The following is a 23106-nucleotide window of genomic DNA, read 5'->3' as shown; positions in this document are numbered from 1 at the left end:
CTCTGGGTAAGATCAGGCTGCTCAGGGCTTTGCTCAGTCACGTCACAAAAACCTCCAAGGATAGAGCATGCACAACTTTTCTGGGTAACCTGCTCCATTGGCTGCCTGTCCCCATTGGAAAAAAGTGTTTCCTTATATCCAGTTGAAACCACCCATTTTTATTTATGACAATGTCTTTTGTTCTGCTGTGAACAACCAGAACCCCCTGGGAAGCTGAAGATCTTCACACTCAATGGCTACACGATCTTGAGGACTTCCCCTTCTCCACAGATGGTAGTAGGTCTCCCCACAGCCATCTCATCTCCAAGCAGAAGCAGTTTTCTCTGCCTCTCACCACAGAAGTACTCTACTCCAAGCCCGACCATCCTGGGGGCCTTCTCCTAACTTTGCTCCAGTTTGTCAACGTATTTCTGGCACTGGGAGGCATCAAAACTGGGCATAAGATTCAGTCTCACATGCGCCAAGTATAGGAATACAATCACTACCCTTGAACCGCTGGCTGTGCTCCTTCTAATGCAGCCCAGGACACTGATGGCCTTTTTTTCAGCTTAGGTATGTTGCTGCCCCATGCTCAGCTCACTGTCTGCCCAGACCCCTAAGGTCCTTTACAGCAGAGCTACTCTCCGGCCAGTTGGTCTCCAGCCTCTACTCATGCACGGGGTTAGTCTGTTCCAGATACAGGACTTTCCCAAGAAACACACCACAAATCTTTTAATCTGAGAGAACAAAAACCTGATAAGCAACAAGGAATATAAATTAATACAAGACAACATGCTGTATATACTGGAAGCCAGGATGAGGAATTTAACTAAACAGTATTTCCTAACAGGCTATAGTAGAGTGTATTATCTACTTGTCAAGAGTTTTCAAACTATAGCTACACCATATTATCCTCTGTCATAGCCACATCACAGAGGATACCATGAGAAGATCAAAGACTAACAGGTCTGAGACACATGACTGACCCAGAGAAGCAGGAACAAGGCAGGAGTCATCATGCATGAAGCAACCTGGATGTACCACACAACACCCTTCACAGAAGTCTCTTTCTTCCACCCACTTGGAAATTATGCCTAGACAGATCTTAAGGTTTCTGTAGTTGTGCATGACTTACACAAGTTTGATGGTGCATAACACCAGTGGTTGTCAGACACACTCATCAGCTCCAAACAAGGTCTCTTCAGGAGGTTCTGAATAAACTTACCTGCACAGTTGGAAAAAATAAGCAACTCGAACATGTTTGTGCCTAGAGCACGATTCATAACTCAGACCTCACCTCATGATTCTCAACACTCCTTGTCTAGACCTTGCACAGTGATATCTGTCAAACAACAGACATTGTCTGTTCTAGTGTAAGTCCACAGGAGCAAGGATTTTTATACTATGATTATCAGTCACTTAGTCAACTACAGGTCTAATCTTGCAGATGAATCTCTAATTTCCTCCCCTCCCCCCCCCAAGTGTTGCACAATATTGACAAAGTTACATAACAAACAGAAATGACAACACGATGACAAAACCAGGCAGAAACTTCTGAACTGCCAGAAATGCAGCTTCTCTCTTTAGTCAGAATAATATAACTGTTATTAGCACGATCACCTGATTTCCCTCCCTCCCAGAGTATCTTCTTCATTCAGCACACTAAATGACTTGTTCTGTCAGCTCATCAGGGCTGTACGGCACTACAGGCTTTCCTTCAAAGTCTGTCTCCTTTGTTGCAGAAGTAAAAATGCATGTAGTGAAAGATGATGGACCACTTCAAGAAAATAAGTTTCTATCCCATGGCACTTTGCTCTAATTTTTTCTTTTCACTCTGAAGTCATAAGGAGAAAGGTACAACATGACTACGTATGTTCTTAGCTAATACAGATACCAAATTCATGTACATAAACACAAAGTCTAAAACGCTCCATAAACAAGAATTAAAAGTACAGTAATCCTAAACAACTGAACTATTTAGTGCACATGGTACAATCAACTATGGAACTGAGATTGGAGGGTCAAAAATAAAAGACCAGAAAAAAGCCACTTAATTTTTTTTCTGCCAGGAGAACTTCAGATTATCCACATTTCTCTTGAGTTACATCTTTCTCCTTCTTAAAAGGCAGTAGAAAGATAAATTATATTAACAGATGGTTGCAGAGAAATCTGGATGCATTAATTTCTCAGCTACAATCTTGACACAACTGCTAAAAAGGCAAGCAGCTTCCTGAATTCTGCTGTATCTTCCGCCTTTCTGCATGGGTCTCATTTTTAAGATTCAAGACTCAGGAAACAGTTCACCAGCCCATGCTGATATGTTACAAGAACAATACTTACACAACAATTGCATAACTGTAAACTTGATCATGAGCAATGCCACAAGCTGACGAACAAAAGCACAAAGCAAGAAAGGGGAAAGAGGTAGAAAACAAAGAATGGGATGATGGTTTGGGAATCATTCTGTACAGTTAAGCTCAATGCTGATGGGCTTCAGAAACACCATTAACCAAATTATGCTGTGATGCACTTTTACTTGAATGGAAACAAGCCCAGAGAAGGAAAAACGTGTGTACTTTAGAGTAAAGCACAGAAAATCTAGAACCGCTGTCAAGAAGTTATCTGAGACTGATAAAGTTTTCTAAGTTTGAGTGGAAAAAGTAGTAAGCTACCTCACGCTAAAACTACTGCCAGATGTCCAGTCAAGATGTTTAGAGAAAGACTCAAGTCAACAGTAATGAATATTTATACATACCAGTTTTTCAATTTCAGATTCAAGATTTTGTATGCAGTCAAGTTTTCTCTTACGACATCGCTGTGCTGCAATTCTATTTTTACTTCGTCTTCGGATATCATGAATACAGTCCAATTGTTCAGGAGTTAGTTTATGCATTTTCAGAAATGACTGGAAGTCATTTCTGGAAAGCGAGATGATCCTTTGTGCATTAAATGGCAGTTTTACCTAGAACATAAGATACAGTTGTAAATCAAAGGTGAAACTGATACACACAAACACCAACAGGCCAATTCAAGTTTTTATTTTAAGCATTCTTTACCACACAACCCATCTTTCTTCCTAAATCCCAGAGACAAGAGCAAGCTAATGTAGCCATCAGGTGAGGTGAGGTGGATAAAATCCAGGGGTTTCGGCTAGATGAGTTCAAGCACAGGTGAAATAACCGAGTACTTTTCACATTTACACTACATCTTCAAAAGCATATTCAGAGTAGGATGAAATCCATTCATGTGTGCAGTAAATTTTTAGGTGATACACTCTAGGAAAATAAGTTGTGGTTCGGTGGTGCACAAAGCAGGTGTCAGAAATGACTAAGCCAGTCTAAAGTTTACCCTAAGCTACTATTTAAGATTGTATCCTGCATATATTTTTATACCTATGATTTTCTGCAGGAAAAGTTCCTCTGAAATAGGCATTTACTTAAAACAGAAAAGTTACAGTATTCATCTTGTAATTCTTAATGCTGGAGGAAAGAACCAGGCTCTTGCTACTGTCTGTACACCTGAGGTACAGAAGCAGAGGCTTCTGAAACATACATAGATCACGACATCCTGATTAATACCAAAGAACATCTTTACCTTTACAAAATGAATTGCCACATTTTATGAGGTATCCAAATAAAGACACTTTATTTGTATCCTTACATTTGGGTATATTAAGTAGCAGAACATGTTACATCGCTGTGGTCAAAGATCTGAATTTAGTTTAAAGAACAGAGACCCCTTTTCTGTGTTTGGCTACCACTGGAGACAAACAGGCAAAAAAAGGACAGAGTATTGCCCATCACCAATTATGCCATTTACTTCTTTATAATGTGAAGATGAGGAATGTATTTAGCCAATTCTGGCCTTTTGTTTGGCCCACCAACTTCTGTATTGATGGTAGCTTCCACTTATTTTAAGTCTCAGTAAGGCCTTGCATATTGAAAAAAACCACACTAGACCTTTAAAAACAACTAAATTATCATGACATTAAATGATCCATCGTACACTGTGTCACACTGCAATTCTACAATTCTAAGAACTGTGACAGAAACCATCCTAGGTATATAGTAAAATCTTTTGGGATTAGACTATTTATGTATGGCATCTGCCTAAAACACTACCAAAGCAATGACAAAGGAAAGAAGTGCCAAGTAATTTCTGCAGCTGAAGGAACAACCTCAGTTCTAGAGAAGGCAATACTATTAAAGCAGTCTTAAATACACAGCTACCAGCCAGCTTGAAAACTTAATCTTCCTTTCACAGTAAATCTGAAGTATCATTTCTCTCCTACCTTCCCCCCACAACTCATAATAAAACCAAGAAAATTGTTAAGTTTCTATAAAACAAAGATACCAAGAAGTTTAGTTTTCTGAAGTTTAACTGAAATAGACAAAAAAATTTCTAAAAAAGACCCCCTCCGTGCCTTGGTTTAAGACTTACCACCTTTTCCGATAAGGTTGTTCCAGAACAGTATCTGAAGAGATCTAATACCTAAACATCTACCACTTCAATATCCTACCAAAAAATACTTTATAAGTCTCCCTGAATTAACAGTGATCTTCCATATAAACCTTTGAATAGTTTCATTTCCCAGATTTTTAAAACAAGCAACCACAACCCCCCACCATTAGGTTTTTGAATAGGGCCTTAAGAGACAGGGAAGCAAAGGATACACCAGGATGCTCTTACCTCACATTCTTGTTCTCTTGCTGAACAGGATTCACTGTCTCCCTCGGTGTCAGTTTCTGAATCCTCTCCCAAACTTATCACATAATTATAGGGACACTGCTCTTGTTGCTGTCCCTGAACATAATCTCCACTACTTATTTCAGAACTGTTGGAGCATCCTTCGGTACTAAGGTTGCTTATGAAAGGGCAGTTGACAGAATTTAATGTTGTAAAAGTTCGTTGAGAGCCAGGTTCAGGGCTTTCACTGATCCTGATACCCAGCCATGGACACTCTGATTTTTTCCCCGAATACACTGGCTCCAAGGACTCTTTTTGAACTGCAGGTGGTAAATGTATTTGACAGCCTTCAGTGCTGTAAATATCACTCCAGAACCCTTGTGCTAAATGTTCTGCTACCTCTCTCTCCACACTGCTTCGATCACCAGCTGATGTAATGTTAGTGGCTTCCCTAGGGCACAAATCGACCCTTGAAGGTGCGTCATCCAGACTTTCAATTTTGTCATTTCCAACTCCAGTACCCGATACAGTTTTTTCAGCTAAGACTGTGTTGTTTTGCATACTACTGAAACTCAAGTTACCATATTGCTCACAAGTATGTAAAAAAGACACAGAACTGAGTCCATGAGGCGCAGCAGAGTTTTGGGGGAAAGCAGCAAGATCCATTTTCTCCACAGGACACGGCACATTCTGAGTCACAGAATCTCTCTTCGACTCTTCTTTTTTCTCAATGCCTTCTTCCCCTTCTTCCATTTTTACCTGAGTCTCTTCACATTTGGAGACCAGCTGCATAGGTACACACTCCTGAGCTTTTTGTATGCCATCATTATCAGATATTTCCTTGTCAAGAAAAGCTGCAATTGCTGGCACCTGAATGTCTTTAATACTGGAACTGGACTCTGAAGTATGAACTTTATCATTTCCAAAAGCCTTCTGGAATTTCCTATACTTCGGGCATTGGGAAGATAAGCTGGAAACACTAGCCCTTTCTGAATGTGCAGGATCACATGTTTGATTGGCATTATCTTGGAGAGCAGGTGACAACTTAACATTTTCTTCATCTTTACAGAGCTTTGTGTCAGGAGTTTGAATAAATTCCTTTTCTAAAAGTTCTTCTGCTTCATCATCTATTTCTAGGTCTCCATCACCCACACTGACAATTTTAGGGTTTGCTTTCTGACAATGCTGTGTACAGCACTTCTTCCTAGGATTCTGATTTAAAGTCCAAAAATTTGAATTTGAGAAACTGAAAGCAAGACTCTTCAATGTTGCGTACACCCAAAAATTCAGCACATTTGCAAACTTCAGACACGTTGTCTTTATTTAAAATAAGCTTAGCTGTGTATGCAAACTGAAGCAAAGGACTAAATCCTTTAAGTGTTACCTATTAAAAAAAAAAAGAAAAAATATTAGTATGGCAAATATGGTTTAAATAGAGAAACCCACAGAACCCAGATTTACCCATGAAGAAACCAGGCCAGCAGGACAGAGTACGAGACAAAAGCAGCATATTTGTTCTGCACCGAAAGCCTGGCCACACTCATTCCAAAATTAATCTTCTGATACAATTTTATCCTGTACATTTTGTGGCAATTATCGTTCTTCACTGTGATCAACTCTTAATACAATGTTCTGACAATACAGTACTAACAACTGAAAAATACTGCTGTACAATGAAAACCAGTAACTGGATTCCAACTCTACTAAGATACCTTTCCAACCCAAGTTGTAGATGAATTGCTGTAGAAATAAGATCAAAATACTGCTGGTATTTAATTGTTCCTTTAAAGAGCAATTACTGTTACTTGCTCAGTCTTACACATCATTGATACAAAAAAGTTTGAAAAAATGGAATTTGACCATACATGATTATTTATTACTATAGCCACCTAACTCCTTTCTTTCTCCCACAGATGAAGAGAATTGTACCCAAAAACTGTACCAATTATTCTCAATTTAAAGCCTCTTTGGACTAGGTAGTTTTAATTGAACATTTTCATCACTATCATCTCAGTTTTTACTGCAGAACAGTTTTCTAACAGCAAATCCAGAGATAACCAAAAACTGTATCGTTACAAACTGAACAATATCATCTTCTACGCACGAAAAAATTACTACAGAATCAGACAGAAAACTCTAAAGAGATCACCATATTACAATTTACAGGACACTTCTTTCAGCCTTTACCTGCAAGTGAAGGATAAAGCAATACATCCATTATTACTACTCAAATTCAATCCCACATTCTGCTCCCCTCCTTTACTGAAATGAACAGGATTTATGCTGAATAAAGTGCTATATTAACACATAAACTATACCGAATTCTTCTGCCAGCAAGTTAATTAACTATACATGCAATTTTATTCAGGAATCAGTTGAAAGGTTGCTTTGCTTGGTTTTTTAGTGGTTTTTTGCTGTTTTGTTTTTTTTTTTTTAAAGAATACGTGAACAACACACAAAAGGAAGTTGAAGAGATTCATAAGAGACAGTTCAGCAAAACTGTCTGTAAGCTCGTATGACCTATCTAAAGTATTCCTAAAATAGCATTTGAAATATGCTCTGGAGGGAAGACTACCGATTACACCATCACATTAATTAATCCTTAATAATGTGGGGAAGGGGAGTGTAAAAGACAGTTTATCCATAAGCTGTCAAGAAGTCTTCAAACTTAGTACAGTCAATAAATCATTAAAACAGTTTTGCAAACAAGTGACATTCATGCATGAAACCGAACAAAACAAATACAATGGTATTTCAAAACTATACATTCTTTCTGTATAAGGTAGAAACACTTAACTGCTGAAAACTGGAAGGATTGAGAGGGGGGAAAAAAAAAACCCACTCTGTACTCCTTTCACTTTCTCTTACACATTTCTAGCCAGCTACCCTCAAACAAGATAGAACATTAGAAAGACTCTTGGTCTGACCGACCTAGAAGTGCAACTCTTGCAGTAGCCGTTTACTTAGGTTGTATTTGAAAGTCTAACTCATGGAGTAAAAACATTGGTAGAAAAGCAACACAGAACCTACACCAAGATGTCAGTAGTTAGTCTTTATATTATAATACATATGAAGTACTTTAATTCCAAAAATATTTTAGTATTTCAGATTGTGGACTGCTGTCTTTCATTTTAAACTTCAAATACTTTGGATATTAAAAAGGTTAGAAAACAAAACAAACAAAAAAAAAATCACACATCAAGCCATGTGATCAGCATTTGCCTCTCTTAAATATGCAGCTTCATAAACTGACTCATTTCAAAATATTTAGCAGTTCCCAGAAGAGAAGTTCAAGTTGCTGAGTCTTAAAATGCTTTTACCAAGTAAGTGATCAGATCAAATGATTAAAAGATGATATTCACTATTCGTATTTTTGCTCGTTGCTTCTGCAGATTCAGTTCTTACATCAGTAATACTAAATTACATTAAGAGTCCTCTTAAGTCAACATCATAGTAAATAACAGGATTATTATGTAAAGAAAAAGGAGGAACAAATTCTGGTCCCTTCTGACTCAGTTTTATTTCATGGGTTCACTGGAACACTGTTGCTTTGCACCACAGACTATTTCTCCCTTCTCCAACTTTGATGTACATTTCTTATTCTTCCAATATCTTATTTTTTCCATCATCCCAAAGGAAAATTCTCTCTTCAACATCAGAAGTTTTACACACCACTACTTTCTCTCTTTTAGTCCAAATCATGGCTTTGTGTCCCCCAGCATCCTAGTTCCTTCCCACATCAGCTCCCATCATTACTTTTTTCTTAATCCGAGTGACATGAATGTAAATATATATAAATGGCTATAAGTATATATATAAGTGGCTATAAATATATTAAGCCACTAAGAAAAGAAGTATAAGAAGAAATAAACACACAGACACCGTAAGAAGGTTGAGTAAAGGTGACACAGTGGTATTATGCTGTAACATAATTCTGTAACAAAGTCATTGATCAATAGATAATACCAAAGACCAATGATACTCTTTAAAAGAGACCACTTGATTCTTTTTAGTTTTCCGTTTTCTATAAAATCAGAAGGATTCTGGTAACAGAGAACGATTGTGCTTATCTCAGTATGTTACACAGCCAGTGAAGTAGCTACTTTACTGAAGTACGGGCTTTATGAATACATCATCTCTGCATTAACACTCAATTCAGTCTTGTACATGAACAAGTCCATAATGTAATCTCCAGTGCCACTACAAATGATCATTGATGTGCACCTTTCCTCCAACTTCAACGACTGTGTGGCCAGCAGGAGCAGGGAAGTGATCGTGCCCCTGTACTCGGCACTGGTGAGGCCGCACCTCAAATACTGTCGTTCAGTTTTGGGCCCCTCACTACAGGAAAGATGCTGAGGTGCTGGAGCGTGTCCAGAGAAGGGCAACGAAGGTGGTGAGGGGTCTGGAGCACAAGCCTGATGGGGAGCGGCTGAGGGAACTGGGGTTGTTCAGCCTGGAGAAGAGGAGGCTGAGGGGAGACCTTATTGCCCTCTACAGCTGCCTGACAGGAGGCTGTAGCCAGGTGGGGGTCGGTCTCTTCTGCCTAGTAATGGGTGATAGGATGAGAGGAAATGGCCTCAAGTTGCACCAGGGGAGGTTTAGATTGGATATTAGACAAAATTTCTCCACTGAAAAGGTTATCAGGCACTGGAATGGGCTGCCCAGGGAAGTGGTCGAGTCCCCATCCCTGGAGGTATTTAAAAGATGGGCAGATGAGGTGCTTAGGGACATGGTTTAGTGGTGGACAGGTACGATTGGACTTCATCTTAAAGGTCTTTTCCAAATTCTTGTTGAGTTGCCAACAATTTGCATGTTATTTCCCACCCACAAAGCTGATTACCATGAACTACCTTCCAGAAAGCCACTGGTTATTTAACAACCAACTCTTCAGATTGTGCCCAATGGTAGCAGTAATCAGAGCACTTGGAGACTTCACTTTTCATCTACAAACACAGCATTTCGTATCCAGTCACTTTTTTGCCTCATGACTCTCATAACTTAACTAAATACCAACTGGAGTCTTTAAATGTCCGGGACGCTCCAAATATGCAATAATACATTTTCTTTCCTACAGATATCAGATTCTGGCTCATTCACACTGAATGCCTTGACATTCAATCTGATTTAAGAATATGTATTTTAGGATTAAAAAAAGAAAGCGAGTATTAGCAATACGTTTTCTCAATCTTAAAAGTAATAAAACACAGTAGGAAAAAAAAAAATCAAGCTGCTAATGATCAGTGTGTAAAAAGGATAGGGAAGCGAGTACAAGAAAATTAACAACAGTAAGCAGCAAGGAATATAAGCATAGTTGTATTACTCAAACATACAAAACCAAATCTTAATGATACCGATTTAAAGGTATTATAATTTTAAGCTTTAATTTTTTAATTTATTACTCCAAAAGTATTCTCTTTTCATACAGGAGGACTAGTTCTGCAATACCTCTTTACCATTTAAGGCCTGTCTTTTGACAAACTTACATGCTTTGAATCAGGTGCACAATTTTAAAAGCAATGTATACTTAATTGAAAAGATCTCCTCTATACATTCCCCAAGACAGCATTCACTTATCTTCAGTCTGATCTGTTTAGCCTTTACCTCAACCAACGGCAGCTTCAGAACTTAGAAATTCCTTCCCCTGAGTTCTTAACACTCTTACTTTAACTTCTCAACTAAGCACAAGCCTACTGTAAAACAGAACTGAACAAAACAGATTAGAAGCACTGGCAGGTAAAATACAGAAGGGAGTGACACTCACCTCTTCCGGTAAAGTGATGATAAGATCAGCATCCACCTGGCCCACAATTCTTGAAAGGAAGTAACTGCTGCAAGCTGCAAGCACAGCTTTGTGAGCCCGAAATCGCTGATCTTCCACTAAAATAGTAACATCACAAAGAATATCTTGCTTTCTCTGGTCATCAAGACTGAGAAGTACATTGGTACTGTGTACTGAAGATTCATATGCAAAAACCACACTGTTCTTCTCACTTAGAGACATTCTGTATCACAAATGGTAGTGTTAGTCTCAGTGGAAAGCATGCTTCTATTCTTCAAATCTGGAGGAAGAAAAAAAAAAAAATGAGTTGTACACATGAAAATCATATCTAACAGGAACCTATGATACTAAAACGTACTAAAACTGTTAAACATGCATTGCCTGATCTAGTTCTTTTTAAGACTAATACTCAATATTTCATATATGTCAGTACATAAATACATGCTTATAAGCATCTGAAGTACCCAAACCTTAATATGTACATCTTAAAATATTGCTTTAGTAGTTTCATAGACCAGAAAAGGCAACAATTTTTCATGTGACTTGAGCGATAAAGAACAGATTTTTCCTCAGCAAGTGATTAAGAGTCATAACTTTAGTGTAATACCTAAAAATTATTTAAGTTTTCATTTCTAGTTATTGGTATATTCTGACTCCAACACTATGAAAATGTAAAGAGAAATTAAAAACAGATGCATTAAGCCAAAATTCATCAAAATACTATGTAAGCTACTTCTGTTTACTGATTCACCCAGTACAGACCAAAATATTTGTGTTCTATCTTCTTTCAAAAGCAGTTTGCTAAACCAAACAGGCATCGGTAAAATACTCTCATTTTCTCTCTAGTAGGTTGGTGTTTTGTTTTTAAATCAGATTAGTTCTCCCATTTTCCACCTGCCTTAACTCTCTAATGCAGCCTTTTTTCCCCCTTCTCCTGCTCATCACTATTTGAACTGTCATGCTTGTTGAAAGTTTGCTTTCCTAATCAATCACTACTACTCAAATCACTTGGCAATGGAATCCCTTTTGCAGCAGAGCATCAGAGTTCTGAACTAACAGTGTTTATTGGCTAATAAACAATAGTAAAAATTACATGATATTTAAAACCTTGTAATAAACTTATATATAACTGTCCTGAAGCTATTCCTCAATTCCTAGTATTTGCAAAAAAAAAAAAAAAAAAAAAAAAAAAACCACAAAAAAACCCAACTAAAAAAACCCCAAACCCAACAAACCAGGAAGAAGTTAGCCCTCCTAGGGAGTACAAAGTTTAACAGCATTTCCAAGTCTGATCTTTACACTGCATTTCTAAATTCCTATCTTCTTTGTATTGAGCCCTTCTTCCAGTTAAAAATAAAAAAGCCTACTAAGACATGTCCTAGCATCTAAAGCTCAATGAAGAAATCATGTAACCAGATTTGGAACTGTCCTGCAAGGAAAATATGGTATTACTAGGAAAAGTGTTACTTTAACAAACCAAGTATTTAGATTGCACTGGACTATTCTACCCAAGTTACTGTAACTCAACACAGTTTCTGAGACTCAGTTCAGCTGACCCAGGACTACCCAATCATTATATTGCTCAACAGAGGTTGTTACGATATGCCAGCTCCCAACAACAATAAAACTGTAGCCAGTGCAAATCTTCAGTTTTCAAATATGGGAAACTTTCACAACATGGGGCGGGAGGAGGGCATGGCCATTTTTAAACACAGTGGGGAAAAAAAACAACCACCCTGCCAGCTATACTCCCGGTTACTCACTACTCAAGTTATTTTCATAGCACATAGGCATTCTTAGTGATCTTTTGAACAGAAAGTGAGAAGAAAGATCCACATTTCCAATGGCAGTAGCAGCACAGTACCAGTCTGGACTCCAGTACAGTGCAGAGCATCGGCATTACCTGCCCTTCCCACTCCCTCATGGAAAACTGCACACTCAACTTTGCAGTCAACTTCACCAACAAAACGTATACAGATCATAATTTTGCAAAGACAAAGAAAGTAAGTCTGTTTTGGGGCATTTGCTTAAACATACAATATTTTGTTTTGAATCTGGAGGAAGTTCTGAGGGGGGAAAAAAAAAGTTACACAAATCAGTTTTCCCACTAAGCAATAGCTATACCATGCGCTTTTAACCCTAGAGGGCTTATTTTTGGAAGGAAAAAAACAATTTAAATATTTTCATATACCTACTGACGAGACTACAGAGATTTGTTTACTTAGGAAATATTTAATTTCCAATCAGTTTAGATGGGAATTAAGAAGTAATTCCCTGTGAAAAGTTATTCATTAAATTCTATTCTTATAATAGCTTATGACAAGTAAGCAGTGCAATATAGATCATATATTCCTAATTTTTTTGCTCTATATCCTTAACTTACTGTATTCCTCAAGTATTACAGCACGCACGTTTTAACAAAGTATGACTCCTTATTTGTTACCAGAAGCTCTAAAATAAAAAAATCAAAAAGGAACAGAGGACAAAATGGAGGACTAAATCCAGGGTGGTGGGGAGCACAGGGAAGTATTAAAGATAAGGACATATTTTGAGGTGAACACCTAGGCAAAACTCATGCAGAAGACTATAGTTACAGACCGGCCTTTAAAGGTTCTTTTTTCTTTCCTCTTTTGAAGTCCCAAGTTCTCCCAAACCTCAGACAGACAACCCATATAACATAATGCTGCTCTTGGGTATTCCCTTATAAAATAATCAGTTCCAATATCCAATTCAGCTCATTACACTTTCATAGCATGGAAGGCTAAAAGCAACAGTAGTGTGTGTATACATGTGTATATATACGTATGTATATGCAGAGGTCAGCCAAGCCTCCTTTTCACTTGATCTCCACAAGGCACACAACATGCTTTCAAAACAGCGTGCAGCCTACTTTAAACACTGATAGTGAGCTTCCAGTGTTGTTGCTGCCAAAAAAATTAGGTTTCAACACTGAAACACTACCTTCTGTTCCTTGAGAAGTGAAAAATAAATATTCAATTTGAGCATAACTCAATTTAACACTTCACTCTGACAGAATGTTGTACTTCGTAGTGTGAAGATTTCATCAGCCAAGTTATGGCCCCACTATTTTTAAACAGGATGCAAGATTTTGAGGTATCTAAAATATAAAATGCAGCATTTCATTAAGTGTTTCAAAATTTAAAAGAACACCTTTAGAAAAAAAACCAACCAAAAAAAAAAAGAAATCACCACACACACCACACTCAAACACTCAATTTTTCTGTCTCCTTTGTAAAATCCAACCACTGTCATACAAGAAAAATAGAGAATTCAAAAGGAAAAGAACCAGAAGACTGAAAATGCTGGTGAAAACAAAAAGCATCAAACAGGAAAGGGAAAATGTAACCACTGTGAAAAGCTGTAACACTTTAGAGAAGTAGTAACAGAGGTCAAAACTTGTGAATGTCTTAATTCTGTTTTCCAGTTGTGTAATAAAGGCATGGTACCACATGTATAATAGTATTTGTCATGACAGCCAACTATATTTTCCACAGCGTCATGTAAATACAAATTATACTTGTCCATAAGTAGATTTGTTATATAAATATCCACAACAACAACAACAAGACTTACTGTTGTACCAAAAAGAAAAAGAACATCTCTTCCGCAAACTGCTTTATTTTTCTTTTACTTTAACCATTGTCCTGGCGCACGCAGAAATTCTTACAATTAATTTCATTTATAGATGGACAATGAGGAGAAAAGGTGTGAAGTGGAGAAAACAATTCAGTGGGGCTTTCTAAAGAAGCTTTATAACTTAAAAGCTCATGCTGCAACTGACCTGCAAGGACAGACCCTTCTAGGCTTTTTTCCTCCCAGCACAGGTGTTCATTTTACATAGTTTAATTTTCTATCACATTCTTTTTCTCCTCTCAGACAATTCAAATGAAAGCAGCAACAAATTACTAAAAAGAAGGAAAATGGACACTACAAACAATGATAACATGAATTATTTCCTTGGAAACCAGACTGACTCCTACTGACAATGCTATTTTTATTTTAAAATTAACACTTAAGGAAAATTAAAACAGATAACTTGGAAAGTATTCCAAAAGTCAGCAGATGACTGTATATTTAAATCACTGTTCAATAAGTATCAATCCCAACCACATGACGGAATGCAAAAGAAGCTAAGAAACAAAACCATGCAAGAATATTCTTTAAGATATTTGATACAGCAGCTACCATCAAAACTAAAGACAGTCCAAAGAAATCTTCCAAAACTTAAAATGCTCCTTACAATGCAGGTTGAAAGAACTAAAGAAGAAACAACATGAAAACTCACTAACTACAGAATCCTCAGTTAGTTGAAGAAAACTAGTACTGGCAGTACAAGAGCATTCCTCAAATTCCTCTCACTTGAAATTCTGCCCATGTAATAATAACCTCACAGACATAGGGGGAAGGAGAGAATGTATATAAACACACATGCTAGTATAAAAAGTACATAAAGGAACACCTGCAGCAGAATGAATCAAGTTCAGCTTTGAAAACACAACCGAGCATGCTACTATGAAGTTTCCATTCTTTATTGGACAGTGATTTTGAGATAAAAAATGTTTTGTCTAAGGGCAGAAATATTTTCTCCTATGTAGTGGCTATAAAACTTTATCCTGCTTTATCAAAGTGACTTAGCTCCATTTTTTTTTTCCTCCCTACTAGCATACAATTCAATAGGAATACTATACCAAACGGGCACCTGTAAAATTACCATATCTTCAGTAAATTTAGACATCTCTACTTTTAATTGACTAGATATATACATACTTGTTTTCAAAGAAATACTTATTATCTTAATGAAAATTAGCACTGCAACATTTAAAAAAGGAATACATATTTAAGTACACAGTGTAGAGATCAGAGCAAGATGCCTATCAAGACTCAATGGCAAATAGAGATTTCATCCAAGACTTATTTTTCTCATGCATTTGAAGTTATTCATTAGCTTATATTATTAACATGGAGGTAATTGCAAAGTACAGTAAGGTACTTCAAAATTAGACTGTAGGTTTGCTTCTCAGATTGCTTACAATTGATAAAAATTACTGCTCTTTAATTCCTAGTTGACTGCAGAATAAAAGTAGTTAGTTAAATGATCCTCTACTTCCTTCCCCCACAAACTCTGCTTTAAAGAGTCACTTGGTGCAGATCTTTTGGTGAATCTTAGTGTCTCTCCATTTCATACTAAAAAAAAAAAAAAAAAAACAAAAGGAATTAAACACAAACAGAAGCAGGATGGCCTTTATGAAAAAAAAAAAAAAAAAAAAAAAAAGTATATATTCCAAAGACAATAATCATTATGGCTGAGACCAGGTAAAGCTATAAGGAACTGTTGTTGCTAAGTTACAGAAGGAAAATAATAATAGATAATTAATATTGCCTTGGAATAGATAGCATAAGAGATAAGAGTAGGTACATATTACCAAGATAAAACTCAATAGCGTGATGTATTTCTCACTGACACACATATAAATTTGGCACAAGGTAGATAAACTTTCATGCTCAGCAGCACCACTGCAACATGTGAAAGTCTGCACTCAATATCCTGTGGTCAACAAGAAAAGTGTTATGCGAGAGGTAAAGGAAGCTTTGAAGCATCAAGTTGTCAATGAAGCTGACAAAAGCATGCAGAGAAGCCAGCTTACTTCCACACCTTTATGATAGGGGAAAAGAACTGCTTGATGTTTAAGTATGTCTCAAAATTCAGACAATTACGCAGTCCTGGAAAGAGTATTGTGTTGCATTTCACAAAAAAGCTATATACTTTGGAATAGTATATGCAAATATAGAAATAACGTATTATAGAAATAATACATAATTTTTTATACTATATATATACAGATATACATTAAAATAATAATAATAAAACCAGTAAAAGCCTTTTATAATAGGTCTTCCAAGAAAACCACTCCTAAAAGTCAGGATTTGACACAGTACCGCTTTCTCAACTATTTAATGCCGAGGAGTAATTTTCCCCATTACACAAAGGACAGCAAAACACAGTGTATGTATTCCGACACAGAACACTCAATAGGAGCATTTGCCTTTTTTTGCGTTGTTGAGCCCAAACTTCACAATTTGCCATAATAATTAAGTCCTTTGAGGTTGTGAAAAGCTGATAACAAACAGAAATCCCATTCAAAGGGGAAAGTTGTAAGGCTAACCAGAAGCAACAGCAATAAGATGCAGATGTTAAGACAACATTCAAAACCTTAGAACAATAAAGCAACTGTACCACCCATCAGCTCACTGCAAATATTAACATCAGCACCAATTATACCAAATCACTGCCACTTATCCAGATGCCCACTGGACAACCACTAAAGAATTCCAGCTTTTCTGTAGAGAATTCTTAAACCATGAATGCGCTGTCCAAAACAGTGTGTTAATAATGAATGCCAAACATACAGGACCATAAAAATCAACCAAATTGACTAAATAAATAAAACATACTACTATTCAATGCAGTGAATTAATAGTAAAAACTCTTTAGACTTTACACGAAGATTTAACAGCTTATCTTGCATTTCGCTATGTTAGAAAATCCCCTAAGACCCCATATAGTTTACAACCAAGCTTTTCAGTAACTTATGAAAAAGAGTCAGGTAACGCCAATTCTAGATGCTTATAGCTGGTTTACTGCATACTTGCATCATTTATTCTGAACAAAGATGACAAAAGTAACAGCTGAAGATGTCTCTGCCTGCCTATGACAGCTGCCAGGAACTTTTACCACAGAAGAACTTAGAACAACAGTAAGACAGCTAACACAGAGGTAAATTCAGCATCCTTTGGTTTATACTCGAGCACCAGAAAAACTGAAAAGGGCGAGATTTCAACATACAAAGGGGTATGCTTTACAGCTGAAGAGAGTGTTTTGAACCTTGCACCAGCTGATGCTGGAAAGACCCACTGGTGGCATTAGAAGAAAATTCACAACTAGAAAGAATGAATGAGTCACAAAAATGAGCTCCATAGCCTCTGAGACTCTTTAAGGCAGACAGCCAAAGAATACTAAAATGGCCCTTAAAAATGAGATACATGTTTAAGAGTGCAAATCACTGTCATTTCTGCTTCTATTTACACTGTGATACACCTGTGATTTGTGTACACATTTACCAAAACACTTCTTGAACATTCTGAGTTTGAATGTTTCAAGTGTCCTTAAAAATACTAATTCAGTACACAGAAATCAATGGAAATCAGTACTATTCATGCCTTTACTCCTTCGAAAGCTTGCACTTTCAGGAAAGACATAACTGATTTGCCAAACTTACAGTCTAAATGCTTGGCGATAAATCTAAGGACCCTGGAAAAGAAAATCCATTATCTAAGACAGAAGTCACTAAGATACAATGGGAACCCATAGGCATTTGGATTCAATCGAGCCTAGCATCCAGACCTGATGATCATCTGTAAAAGACTCACTGTCAAGTAAAACACATGTGCTTTGTTGCCATCACCTGTAATACGCTTAATAGCAAGTGGGACAATAAACCAATACAAATTGACAAGTGGTTCTTCAGTCTCAAGCTCTACTAAGATAGCAATGGGACTAGCAAGAGCCAAGCAAAAATACATGAGCTACCTGAGTCACATTCTATCAACTCAGTGTCTTCTTTTAAAGAACGACAGCCTCTTACTTATTTTCCATCAGTCAATAAAATCCATTTCAGATAGTCCTAAAAAGAAGAACTAACCTTTTATTCCTAGACTTAGATATCAATTATGTGGCTTCACCATCAAAATCAACTCAGTCTACAGGTACAGCGATTTTTTTCTGACCTTCAGCTACCATAAATTTCCTGTAAATGATCCAGCCCAAGAATTATCCAATTTACTAAAAGAGTAAACAAACCCCTGTTCCTTAGTCGTTATTCACTTAGTGAACAACCGTCCACTAAGACCATGCTGGATACCAATCCTCTGTAGTAACCACAGTAACTCTCACTTGTACATGGGTAAAGTTCTTGAAATAAGAGAAAGCACAGAGCAAAGCTCCCTCAACTGCAAGTAGTTGCAGAACCCAGGCAGGACACCTCTTCTGTCGCTGCTACGTGAGCTGGTTGAACTTGGACATCCAGTTGCAATTTCAGTTGTGATCACCATCATGATAAAACTAGCAAGATTAATTTATCACCCAGCAGATAATAAAGGTCTGCTCAGCTATCACCACGCTTGTAACATACCTGTACTCTTTAGAACACTTTACATTCCCACACAGTTGGAAAAAAACATTACAGATCCAAAAAAACAGCTTGGAAAAAACAAACTCTGGGTGCTATTCCTGAATCCTACACTGATCTATTGAGTAACTTCCAGCAGGTCACTTATCTCCCTCGGTTCCCTTAGGGCAGACATTTATATTTACTTTTTCCTATTTAAAAAAAATAATAAATCTGTCACCCACAGATGTAAAGTACAAAGGAACAACTATCATTTACTACTGCTAAAACAAGACAGTTTGGATACGAGACAGTTTCTTCAAAATACACTGCAAAGGCTTTTTTCTGAAGTTTTATATCTATGTCCTTGCCCCCAGCTACCTCTCCTTTTAAGGAAGTAAAGTTATGTTACAGATGAACGCCTACAGCAGTTAATAGCTGCTGATTCATGTTATGCTGACAAGGAATGAACAAGCATTTCAGTGTTCATGTTCATTGCTTCTTCATCTTCAGTTCAAAAAGACTCTAAAATAAAGTTATTTAAAAAAGGACAAAAAGTAAGCTTTGCTTCATAAGAACAATGCTTTCTGCTTTATAAAGAGTAGGTCTCACACTCAGATGATTAGCACATTCCTAATTAAAATTCTAAATTGTATTATTTATTAGTCTAAACACCTGGATGATATTGCTCACAGCTTAATTACATAAATGAGCTTTTTAAAAATTATTAGGTTACATTTCTGCAACATAATTCTTACCACAGCACTTGGACTCTTGTCAAGTCACAAGCGAGAATTAAAAAGAATCACGGGAAGTCTGGCAAGTTTTAAGTCTGCACTGAGAGTCTTAATTTGTTTTCCAGATTTTAAGCCTGAATATTCACTTTTTTAATATTTGCAAGCTATACGAGAACTCGAGGCATGGGGGGTGGGGGGAGGATTGATAGTGTGTAATCACAGAAATTTTTCCATGGAGCAGAGGTTTGAATAGTTTCCCTCAGAAGATGATATAAAGCAGTCCATATCAAAGCCAGAAAAAATGTTACCACTTTGCAGTTTAACATTATTTTACACAACCCTAATCAGTTACTTTTTGGATCAAGGATAAAAATCACATTGTGGGATTTGGTTTGTTTCAGCGCTAAAAAATGAAACAGGGCTGAAGGGATTTCAGAGACTCCTTTGCAGCAAAATCTCACCACTTACAATCCTTCAATTCTGCTGGTATTCAAACAGAGTTACTCTGGGAAGGTAACAACAACGCACAGATTTCCTAAAGGCATGGTTCACCTAAATAAAAAAAAAAAAAAAAACAACTCACATCACCCCCAAAATACTATTGAAAATTGTGTTGTTTTGGTTGCTTTCTTAAATAAGAACTAGGTTGGATAATAAAATATTCACTTAAGATAAGGGCTAAGCTGGCATAATGTAAAGCATGCACAACTAACATCTACTGTCAACACTTGCCTTTACTTAAAGGACAAACACCTTTGATTTATAGCTACATACTCTACTCCCTGCCACGGTTAAGACAAAGCACATGAATTATTTTGGTTTAATGACTGTCAGAACCCATTCACAGGTATGTATGTCAAAATATTTTTAATGAATACTAAATTAACCATCTGTGGTTCTAATATACCTTCTCTAACTTAGAAGGACACAAGAACCTGGAAGAGCCAAGAAGCAAATATATTGGCAAGTCAAAAAAAATACTTTTTGGAAATTATCTTCATAATCTTGTTTCTGGTATTAGCTTTTTAACTCTGACTTGTGTCCACAATTGTTCTTCCCAGTATGTGAAACTGAAAGAAAATTCTACGGATATTTTAGACATAAGTCAGACAGAACTTCAGAAACATTTCTATGAAAACAGAAAAGCAGAGGTTCATCAGAATTGACAGTATTTATATCATATGGAAAAAAAGATGCAGAAGACCAGATATTCTAGTCAAGACTTCCACCAAATCACACAAAGCTGTGTTTCAGTTTTCCCATCAGTAAACTGTAGACCTTTTTCTATCTGACATATGATGTCACAAGACATGGCCTTACTAGCTGAGATGTAAGTAAGTATTTTTGAGATGGTACCGTAGAGAATACCAACCTTAAAAGAAGTGTAAACAGGGATAGCAAATGCTATTTACTTATCAAAGTATTAGTCAATGGGCCAAGACTGGAATCCAAACAAACACCAACAAACATTATCTTGATGGTTCAATTTAAGTCATTCACAAACAAATTATCTCAACATAATTCTAAAGACTAATTGAATATTCTTTAAGATGCAGGCTCTCATTTAAAGGCATTTTGACTGAGTGATACCCTAGGCTACCTCTTCCACTCTCCAGTGTATGTCTAATGATTAAACTCAATTTATTTGTATTTCACCAATGCTTCTAAAGTCAATTTGCCCTTCATAGCACATTTCACCCTCCTTTCTAGAGCTTCAGTAGCTGACCGGTCAGCTGAGCCTTACTCTGACCTGCTAACTCACATTTATACAAAATACTAAGGTTTCCTTTTGTATTACTTAACAAGAGCAAAACTTGCCTCCAGCCTGAAAAAGACCTTAACTGAAAAATACAGCGTACTGCTGGAGATGGAGTTACTTTTGTGATATAGCCTATGATTTGTTACAGCAAAGTGAGCCTTTCTATTGCTCTTTCTCCTCTCCACACCGCTAATCTAGAGGTGGGGACAAGGAAAGCTGCAGGTGGGTCCTCATACATTACCCCCACTGTGGTCATACTAGGCTGAGTTCATACAACTTAATGGTTGTTTCAGCAGTTATTTTTTGCTCACTTATGGTTTTGTTCCAAGACACATTTGCATCAACTAACACGTTACCTATGGTTTAACTAAGGATTGCATATAAACAGGACTTATGCTATAAATATCACAAAGGTTTTTTCTACCCCTAAAACCTCCCCCATGAAACTTTCAGTGGTAGAATTCTAAAGGGACAACTAAAATGCCAGCAATGAGACACAAACACAAATCCCTTGACTGACCTACCACTCCTCCCCCTGACACCAGTGTATCCAGTGCAGGGAGAAAGACATCGTTACGATTAAAAGGCAATCCATGAAGAATCCATGTGAAACCTCATCTTATAAAACTGGGAAGGGGGGGTGGGTAGGCATTGTCGGAATGACAAGACAAGGAGACTTGTTGAGCTGTTTCCCTAAACCATAGGGCAAAGTTATCTGGGACTCACACAACTCATGTACAAAGACATCTCTATTCTATGCCCAATGAGAATGCCATCTGTTCTAAATAATCAGGTAAAGAAGGGTTTCTTTTTTAATACTAGAGAATTCTTATATTAACGTAAAATTATTACTGCTCAAGATGTCCTCAGCATAAGGATTTTAGAACCTATTAAAAACAAATACATACTTTGCACATCAAGATCTTCCACATTTTTGAGTGTAAGACACTCAAAAATACAGTCGATGGAAGTTAAACCTCCACTTAAGCATTTTGGTTAGAATCAGTAGCGTACTAGTGAAGCAAGCTTCCCAATCATCCCACTTACTGTGTTTTCATTCACTTCACAAGATGGACCAGGACAGTAAGAGTAGGTTCTTTTTAGATTACATTGAAGTGGGAAGAGTACTCTGAAAGTACATCTAAAGTCAAAATGCTAAGAGATTGAGTAGTCAGCTTGAAGGAAGCCCTTCTGAAAAGCACACAATGTGGATACTCTCTTTTCAGTGACAACTGCTTCTCTGCAAATCCGCCACTTTTGGGCCTCACTGCCTGCTAGCGTACCCACAGATTTACTCACACGTGTTGGGGCATCCAAAAGTAATTATGCCATCTAAGTCACCTTTAAAATTAAACTCATAAACCACGAAATAAAATTTGGAATATCTTAGTTGCTTTAATTTGCACTCACAGGAATATACTCTTTCCTTTTTTCTTCAGCGTGGCATAGTATTTGAGATTGAAGAACTGACTCTATTACTGGAGTATTCAGCAGAGTGCCGTGTAACCTTAATTTACAGTGTTTCTGGATTGCAATTATTCCATTACTGCAGTCAAATACCCTTTTCACACACTGAAAGTGCCTTTCCTGAAGCGCCTAAAATTAACACGTCTGTCAAAAGTTACTGCATGAGCAAACTATATACAGTTATCTTCGCTTTACCTTTACTGCCAGAACATTTGCTTCTTTTTTTTTTTTTTTTTTTTTAATTTCACCAAACGTTTAGGGGGCCCAGCTGCGGATGAATCTGGGATTTCTGCTATATTGCCATACTAATACGGAGAACGTAAAAATAATTTGACAAAAAAAAGCACGTGACGATTCTTTTTTACGTTTTCAGCGTGCCCCCAAGCACACCAAGCATCTCGCTGCACAGTACGAGGCAGGATTTGGACCTCGTTGTTTACGGTCTAAAACAAACCTTCCCCAGCTCCCACAGAGGGTCACAAACACCAAGCACGCCCGCCGCCCGTGTCC

At 37.2% G+C, this 23106-nt stretch overlaps 1 protein-coding gene across 1 annotated transcript in view; it reads right to left on the bottom strand.

Moving 5' to 3' along the window:
- The window catches only part of BACH1 (BTB domain and CNC homolog 1), a 31990-nt gene that overhangs the window by 6312 nt on the left and 2572 nt on the right, over positions 1 to 23106 (bottom strand). The window contains 4 exon segments of the mRNA XM_035896463.1: positions 2735 to 2941; positions 4669 to 5875; positions 5877 to 6049; positions 10430 to 10727. Of these exon segments, the coding sequence (XP_035752356.1) occupies positions 2735 to 2941; positions 4669 to 5875; positions 5877 to 6049; positions 10430 to 10669 (1827 nt within the window). The 5' untranslated portion in view covers positions 10670 to 10727.

Source organism: Egretta garzetta, unplaced genomic scaffold (genome assembly GCF_000687185.1).
Source record: "Egretta garzetta isolate BGI_Z169 unplaced genomic scaffold, ASM68718v1 scaffold45, whole genome shotgun sequence".
Lineage (NCBI taxonomy): Eukaryota > Metazoa > Chordata > Aves > Pelecaniformes > Ardeidae > Egretta > Egretta garzetta.
The sequence above is the reverse complement of the archived record's forward strand: the minus strand, read 5'-3'. Positions and strand labels throughout refer to the sequence as shown.